Source organism: Papaver somniferum, chromosome 10 (assembly GCF_003573695.1).
Source record: "Papaver somniferum cultivar HN1 chromosome 10, ASM357369v1, whole genome shotgun sequence".
NCBI lineage: Eukaryota > Viridiplantae > Streptophyta > Magnoliopsida > Ranunculales > Papaveraceae > Papaver > Papaver somniferum.
The window spans coordinates 151,832,957-151,841,538 of record NC_039367.1 but is presented as its reverse complement, the minus strand read 5'-3'; the positions used below and the strand labels follow the sequence as shown (position 1 = coordinate 151,841,538).

General features: G+C 37.1%; 2 protein-coding genes across 3 annotated transcripts; one reads left to right on the top strand and one right to left on the bottom strand.

Moving 5' to 3' along the window:
* Positions 1 to 3,959: 3,959 nt before the first annotated feature.
* Positions 3,960 to 7,215, top strand: LOC113318653 (RNA polymerase sigma factor sigC-like). 2 transcript variants are annotated; one of them, XM_026566858.1, is made up of 8 exons: positions 3,972 to 4,230; positions 4,879 to 5,045; positions 5,142 to 5,173; positions 5,399 to 5,711; positions 5,801 to 6,031; positions 6,243 to 6,383; positions 6,482 to 6,682; positions 6,887 to 7,215. In XM_026566858.1, the coding sequence occupies exons 1-8, from the start codon at positions 4,137 to 4,139 to the stop codon at positions 7,166 to 7,168; spliced, it is 1,461 nt and encodes a 486-aa protein (XP_026422643.1). In that variant the 5' UTR covers positions 3,972 to 4,136; the 3' UTR covers positions 7,169 to 7,215. The 2 variants fall into 2 exon arrangements, with proteins under 2 accessions (XP_026422642.1, XP_026422643.1); XM_026566857.1 differs by having other exon boundaries at positions 3,960 to 4,230; positions 5,142 to 5,711.
* LOC113318654 lies at positions 7,082 to 8,168 on the bottom strand. Its single transcript, XM_026566860.1, has 3 exons — positions 7,872 to 8,168; positions 7,479 to 7,688; positions 7,082 to 7,384 (listed from the first exon to the last, which is right to left on the bottom strand). The coding sequence occupies exons 1-3, from the start codon at positions 8,013 to 8,015 to the stop codon at positions 7,304 to 7,306; spliced, it is 435 nt and encodes a 144-aa protein (XP_026422645.1). The 5' UTR covers positions 8,016 to 8,168; the 3' UTR covers positions 7,082 to 7,303.
* Positions 8,169 to 8,582: the final 414 nt, after the last annotated feature.

Sequence of the window (8,582 nt, the reverse complement as noted above, 5' to 3'; positions counted from 1 at the left end):
AATGATGAAGAACCGAATGAAGAAGAAGAAAAAAACTTGGTCGAAACAAGTGGTGCTGCTATTGATAAAGGTAAATCCGTAGTGGAGGAGGACAATAAGGAAAAGAAGAAGTATGCATTAAAAGATACGACAAGACAAATCATTGATTCCATGGTGCTTTTACCTTCCAAGAAGATGTGAGACCTTGGGGTGATCCAAAAGATAGATATGTCTTGTTTGGTTACCAATCATCATGGGATTCTAGGGTCTTTTCCCCAAAGGTAATAAATCAAATTTAATATATGTTATTTTCATTTTATTGTGAATGTTTAATTGTAACAACCAAAATTTTATATTCTTTGTAGTTTCCCGATTAAGCGTTCCCTAAACTAAAGGACCCAAGGAAAGTTTTGGACATTGAGTAGAGAGCATCCAAATGTGGTAGCCTTGGTAAAAATCTTCGAGGTTATGGTCTTGAATCGAAGCGTTGCAGAAGACCTACGATGTTGTGACTGTTTGTGGGTTTAGAGAAAGATTCTGACCCGAAACCATGACTTTTATACTCCCGTTCCGCGAGATGAATATCACTGCGGATGATGCAAAGAAAATTAAGTCTTTCTTTGGAAGGAAAATCTGTGTCTGGGGGTTTCAACAATTCTATTCCTTTTGATAAGCTTTACATCTTGGGGAAAAACTATCTTGGGTAGGACAAACTTGAAGCGGAAGAAGAGTTTGAGATAGGAGACGGAGCCTTGCCTAGAGATAATGGCCATTCAGTGTATCGGGTGAACGTGAAACAATTAATATGGCAAGGAAGATTAACGTGGTTCGTCTGACGGAGAAGTTTGGGGATTCTGGCCCCAAGACTGCTAGTGGACAGGTGGTGATGGACGGAGACAGATCTAGACATACAACTATAGCTTATTTGTTGCACTCTCTTGGTACCGTATTTTTTCCCGATTTCTCATGAAATAAGATAAATGATTGTTATTTGCAGTGGTTGAAAACTCTCAGTATCGATCCGGAAACAAACGAGGTACCTAGCTATTCGTGGGGTACCACCCTCCTTGCTAGTGTTATGGACAATCTTTGCGAAGCTTCTAGGTGGAACATAACACACATTACAAAATGTATTCCTCTTATCTAGGTATCTTTTTGTTTTCATACAAAAAATTACTTTTTTACTTATACATTTTGTGTTTAATATCTTATTTATAATTCTTTTTTTCCCCGTAGGCATGGGCTTACGACCATTTTAAATGCTTGAGGCCTTCTCGGGTTAAGAATTGGGCTATAAAAAAACCTACAGGAGGAAGATACCCATTTCGAGGGACCCAACACAAGGTTAAAGAGACGGAAATGGTAAACATGAAGAAAATGTTGGATGGTTTGACAATCGATGATGTTATTTTTGATATATATTTGAAACTTGATGAGGATGGATAAGATGAAGTTGGTGATAGAGTATTTTTCTGATGTGGCGACCTAATTGGGTTCGTCATTTTGGATCCTCGTAGAACGCTTCGTCAAGTCCAAAAAATAATACCTGAAAACTCTCGTTTTAATCTGAGCGTAGACAACTCCAAAATTAAGGACAAAGATGTCAGATTCACCTATGAACCAGCATAGTCGATCGATCATTGGGATGCTCGTTTCGAAGCAGTAAACCAAATGAGTAAAAGAGGTCTTGAAGCTTCTCATGGCACTTCCAATGCGGATGTGAGTTACATGGACTGGTATCAAGAGTGATCTCATCCTTATGTGGAAATTTTGGATCCGTAAGCGAGCAAACACTTCAAGAAGGGAGAGCATTCGACATAAAGGAATGATGAAAGTGATTAATTAGAGGGAGATGGTGGTACGTATAATACTAATTATCCTTATGTTTTTAAATGCTTATTATTTTTTAATTATCTATAAATAATTACAATTTGTGTATTTCATATGAAAAAATAGGTTGAACGAGTTAATTGGGTGGTCGAGGACCTGACCCGTAGCATTAATTTGGGTGAGAATTTAACGGTCCCTGAACAAAGATTACTCCGGAGCGATTTAAAGACATAATAATTCCCGAAAAAAGAGGTATTCTTATGAACGACCAAGGAGAAGTAAGAGGGCTAGGTCTCCTTCTTCTAGCGACGACTCGGATACTCCCTCTAGTGAGTATGTTCAATCAAAGCAAGGAAAATGTGATCGAGGTGGTGGTAAAAATGGTGAAAAGGGTGGTCGTGGTCAAGATACAAGTGATCAAAGTGGTCGTGTTGGAACAAGTGCTCGAGGTGGACGTGGTGGAGGTAAAAAGACTCCAATTCAAGGTGGCGGTGGAAGAGGTTGTGGAAGAGGAGAAAGATGATGAGGATTTGGATGAGTTTTTTGCGCACGGATTTGGACGAGGAATCCAGTGACTGACTAATGGAGATGTAGTGGCTTTTAGTATTTTACTTCGTGATTTTTTTATTATCTAAAATCGACTTTGACTATTTACTATTTTCGTTGTTTGGTTATGGATTTGGACGGATAAAGTTTTGTAACTTTCATTTATGAATGATGAATTTAATCTTTACATTTGTGTAATCTAAGAACTATGATGAAAAAATCAACATCTTTGAGAACTTTCGGCTAGGTTGATGCTCTAAATAACCTAGCTGTAAATGCATATAATTTTTGTCAAAATACTTGCACATGTTTTCAGTGAGAAACTCCCGGCCGTTATCCAACAAAGGTTAGGAAAACCATCCGTAAAGTATTTACGGTTAGGAAAGAACTAGTCGTATATTACACTGACAACGCAAAAGAAATTGACTAATCTAAGAACTATGATGAAAAAATCAACATCTTTGAGCACTTTTGGCTAGGTCGATGCTCTAAATAACCTAGCCGTAAATGCATATAATTTTTGTCAAAAATATTTGCACATGTTTTCAATTAGAAACTCCCGGCAGTTACCCAACAAACGGTTAGGAAAGACCTAGTCGTATATTACACTGATAACGCAAAAAGAAGTTGACTTCTGGTTACGGCTAGACAACCAAGTCGTGTATCTCTGTCATGGTTAGGGATCCAAACCATAATTCTCACATAAGGTAAAAACTCTGGTTTACGACGTGAATCCCTAACCGTGAAACTGCCACACCACAAAACCGACAGGTTTTTTCTGTTACGGGTTGGTCGACCTTTCAATTTCCTGGACGTAACTCTGGAACGGTTGTTATGGTTGGGAATGAACTAGCCGTATATTACTTTGTAATGGGAATCTATTAAGTATGTAATGACTTTTATTGTGGTCTAATTAATGAAAGTATTACTGCTTTTCAATCATAGTATGTATTTTATGTTGAAACTCAAAATATCTCAACTTACATATTCATTTACGGACGGAAAAATTACCCTCTAAACATGTTAACCCAGCAGTAATGCAGACTCAGGTGATTCTGGGAAAAAAAACGGCCAGAAGTTCGCCACTTCCCATTCGTTATTCGTATTCATGACTGGGAGTTCCTCAATTTTCGGCCGTAATTACCTATTTACGGCTGGTTCGACACATTTTTCCATTCGTAACAGGTAAAACATTCAGATTTTACTTGGAAAATTCGTCACTTCCCGAGTTTTGTGATGAAGGATTTCATCGTTTCTCTTCAAAGATTTTAAATAGAGATTTTTTTGTATCAATTTTCTTAAAATTGCTGCTGGGATGTTACACCAAAAATTAAAAGAAAATTGTTTGCTCTAGCTTTATTAGCTATTACACGGGCTATTTTATTAGCTGTTCTTTTTACATGACTAACAACAAAAGAGATGGGTGAATAGCTAAATGCCTTATTTCATATACTTATCCTTGATTCATCCAGTCATGGGGGCCTATTAACTCGGCTAATTTAGCTGAGCATATCAGTTTTCACCAGCAGTTGCCCCAAAACAAGTTGAGAGCGTAAATAGTAACTTAATAGCAGAATTATTTTAAAGGCGCGAAGATATTTTTATCATCATTTGTGGGGGAAGATGGAGATGGGAAATTGGTGGTGGAGAGTAAACACATTCAATATATCTCAATTTTCACTTTCTCTCATCACCACAACACCAACCACCATTCTCGTTCTCATTCTCACTGGTACAGTTCAGACATTAATGACCACCATATTTCAGAACTTCTGGGAGGAATGAATTTCAGATTAGACTTGAAATGGGTTTCTCCAATTCAGTCTTCTATATTCACCAATTCATCAACAAACAGACAACAATACCCACCTTCTGGTAAGCACCCTTCAAGATTTTATATTTATTGAATGTTTATGTAAATTTAGTAACTAAATTTTACCTAATTTGAACTCAATTTAGGTTAAAATCTAGCTGAGAATGATCTCACAAATAAGCCTTGGACAATCCTATCCTTGTAACCCGATTTTTAAGGGTTTTAAGTTCATGGACTTCTGATAAATATTAATCTTCATAAGTTTGTAATTGTAAGATTTCTCTAGCAATTATCGTTGACATATGCTAATTATTGGGTTCCATGAGCTTCTCCATGGGTGCATACTGTGGTGGTGTATCCATTTAGGGATTAGATAGTTTGACAATTACTAATCGGGACGGTGTTGGAAGATCGTGAATGCGTGTATTATAACTTAGATGTGTTAGTTAATCAAGAACAAGGACTTGGAATTTTGATTCTGTTGAACATTTAGCTTCAATTACAAATTACTTTATAGTTTCACCATCTACTGAAGTCTTGCACAGGGGAAGAAATGTGTGTAGACCTTTTTGTGTATTGTAATTGGAAGCACCATGTTTCAGATAAAGCATACATACGGTTTCCAGCTTTCTAATTTGCGTTATGTCACTAGGTTTTTCACTACTAGTTTGGATTCCATCACTAATCTTTGTTATTTCTCACATTTGCAGTAAGAGGCAAGGAGGTTTCTTGTGAATCGGCAAGGGTGTGTCTAATATCTGTTAGTCCTGATGAAAGTGAAAGTACTCTCACTAGAGATTCTTTTAGGGTCTCCGCGTGTTCTTCAGCAGCTGTACAAATTGTAGAAAATAGTTCAATAGAAAGGGAAGAAATGAAGGTCAGTTTGTATAGTAAATGCTTAAAGGATTTTACTTCTCTTTTATTGTTAGGATATAGGAACATAACATCTAATCTAGGCATTTCGTTATTTCAGTTGAAAACTAGGAAAGCTCCCGGGATAATCATGTACGATCCATTTCACAGCATCACAACATCTGTGCAAGATGAGAGATCTATACTTAATTCAAGTTTTCATACAAATAAAACATCATATTTCGGTTTACTAGTGAATAGTCTTGAGAAAGTTGAAGAAATTTTTGTCGATGAGGAACTCATAAGATTGGAGAAAGATATCATGGTCCAATTAGGAAGGCTTGGAGCTCTAAAATTGTTCCATGCCTGTCTATCCAGGAACCTTAAAACAACCACAGCAACAACGCCGGCAGCAGCAACTTTAAATATGTCCGTACCACTTCCCGTAATTCCTGAAGATTCTCCAGTGAATGGTGCCGCGAATGATGAAGTAGGTGATGTAATAACTGTTCGCTCTGGAAGAAAGGAGGAGAGAATATCAAAGAGGAAAAGAGCATTAGAAAATGCTGCCAAGCTTTCTTATTTATCACCAACTATGAAAAGAATTAGTAAGGCTAATTTTTCGTCTAACAAAAGAAGTAAAGGAGTTATTGTTGCTAAAAACGAATCAGAAATGTCAAGGGGTGTGAAGGTATATCCCTTTCAATGTTGTAATCTGATTTCTTTGCCATTTATATAAGTTTGAAGTAAGATACTGACTGTATTAGTTCAACATTGTAGGAGGTTGTGAACTTGGAAAGAATTAGAACGATGCTCGAAGAAGAAACTGGGAGGGTGGCAAGCTTTAAAAGTTGGGCAGAAGCAGCCAGGATTGATGAAAGATTGTTGAAGGAGCGTTTGCATTTTGGTTGGTATTGCAGAGATAAACTTCTGAAGAGCACGCGTTCGTTAGTTTTGTTTCTTGCAAGAAACTACCGTGGAGTTGGAATATCATTAGAAGATCTACTTCAGGTTGGTCAACTCTGTTCCTACTATTAACTTTTATAGGTCTCGACACTAGTCTTAGCCTCAGGTAATAAAGTGGTGATCTTAGGATATATTGGTGTCCTTGCCACTGAGGATGACCTGCCATATACTCCATTGTTCTTGATGAAATCAAATTTCTTTACTGTGCCAATGCCACTAACTAACTTGCTATTTGCATCGCTCGTAACCTTTTCAGGCAGGGTATATGGGTGTCCTTCTAGGCGCGGAGAGGTACGATCATACCAGGGGATACAGATTTTCTACCTACGTTCAGTACTGGATCAGAAAATCAATGTCAGCCTACGTTGCACAAAATTCTCGGGGGATTCAACTACCTGTATGTGAGCAATTATGATTATTCATTGCTGCGCTTGCCAAGTCCAGCACCGAGTCAAAGCTGGTTTTTATACAATGTTTGTGTTTTCCTTTGTGTAGCCGACTCTAGCTAGAGCTATATATCAGATACAGAAAGCCAGAAAAACCCTTCACAGCCTATATGGGAGGTATCCTGATGATAATGAGATTGCTACATTTACGGGTCTGTCATTGGCGAAAATTCGATTGGCTAGCAAATGTCCAAGAATTGTAGGCTCAATCGATCAGAAACTTGGAGATGACATAAATATAAAATTTATGGTATGACCAAAATTCCTACTTTGTTGTCCTCTTCTTCATGTTTCACTTTCTTAACAAATACCAATGAAACATTATTTTGTTAATCGACGCAGCTTTGCTGTGAAATGTGTAGCCATTGCTGCAACATATAACCAAATGTCTTGAATTTTTGCATTGTTTTCCGTCTGGGACGTTATGTTGAACCTTGGGTGTGTCTTGATGCAGGAATTTACACCAGACAGATCAGTGGAAACACCGGACGAGGTAGTGATGAAGCAACATATGCAGAAAGATGTGTATAAACTATTGGAAGACTTGGACCAAAGAGAAAAACAAGTGTTGATTCTAAGACAAGGGCTTTGGGATGGTCAATGCAAGTCACTTGAGGAGATAGGCAAGCTTTTTAATGTTACAAAAGAGTGGATTAGAAAGATAGAAAAATCAGCTTATAACAAAGTAAGAAAAGAGGAAAATTTATCAAATTTAAGCCATTATTTGGACTTGTAAACTTCTTCAGAAAAATAAATCACAATAATGCTTTACCGTTTCCATCTCGCCAGTCGTCACACAAAATAAAACAAAAAACATACCGGCTTCTAACTTTCTTCCTGTTCAGATTTATTTGGGCAACTCTTCAATTGTTCAGTGATTGTGTACTCGTTTAGATTTGGCGTATTGTAGAATTAGACGCTTCCCTTTTTTCCACGGGAAGCAACCATTTAGCTACCGTAAACAACAAACACACAAGTGTTACTACCAAGTTGTATTCTGGAAATGCAAAAGATTCAGAAGCATCGAGAGATATAACAATTAAGACCTTAGAGTGAGTGCCTGGTTCAATTTGCTTAGGGCTGACGAGGTTTGGAAGTCCTTTTAATTCATCTACTGGTGGTTGCTTTGGACTGTTGGGAGGAGATACTCCTACCTGAACATCAAAGAAAATCTGATTGCCGCTGGTCTTATACTTGCCAGAGCGGTTTTCTTCTCCAGAATCTTCAGTATCCTCTTGTTCACCATTGCGATCACACTGAAAAAACAAAAGTTTAACAGTATCATATAAGACTACTATTTGTATTTTTTGTTTTTTTTGGTCTGTGTGTAAGATGGTCAATGCTTGTAATAATATTATGAAATCCATTACACTAACATCAATTAGATAAACCCCAATAAGACTAGTTAATTAAGTTGGTATAAGAGATCTTTTGCTTACATCGCGAGTAGTTGAATCGAATTCTGCTTGAAGTTCAGGATGCATACCATTATTCAACCATTCCACAGATTTCATCTTCTTATCTTTCTTTCCATTCCCACAACCACCGGGACTTTTCCTCTTACGAGCCAGTTCGTAACCCATGATGATCGACTAATAATACTGAAATTTGCTGATTATTAAAAAAAAACGGCAAATCAATTTTTCACAAGAGTTCTTACAGAATTTCCAACGGAGACTATAAGCAAATTTGGAGTAGAAGAAGATTAAGTTTTAGATTATAATATGCGGTCTCAAGAGGAAGTGATGTGTCAAGATTCGATCTACCAAAAATCGACCGAGGTCCAGCGATTAGTCCAAATTTAAATTAATAGAGAATCTTATACTCCCCTGCTCCAAGAAAATAATTATAATCAATTTTTTCATTTTAGCCTGAAAAGGTTGACAGAGTCACAAAGATTAGTTCAATTTTAGCTGGTCATTTGTTCAAATATATTTATATCAGGATGTATCCAGTTTCATCCTTGCTATTTTTTAAGTTTAAGTCAGGATGAATCGAGTTTCATCCTTGTTATTTTTTTGGCGTCCATTTCACCCATACACATTTTTACTCGTCCATTTGAACCATGTTTTAAATATAATTTGGACAAATGACCAATTTTCCGTTCAATAATATGAGTCAGTGAGTTGTTCCCATGAGTCAGAGGTATT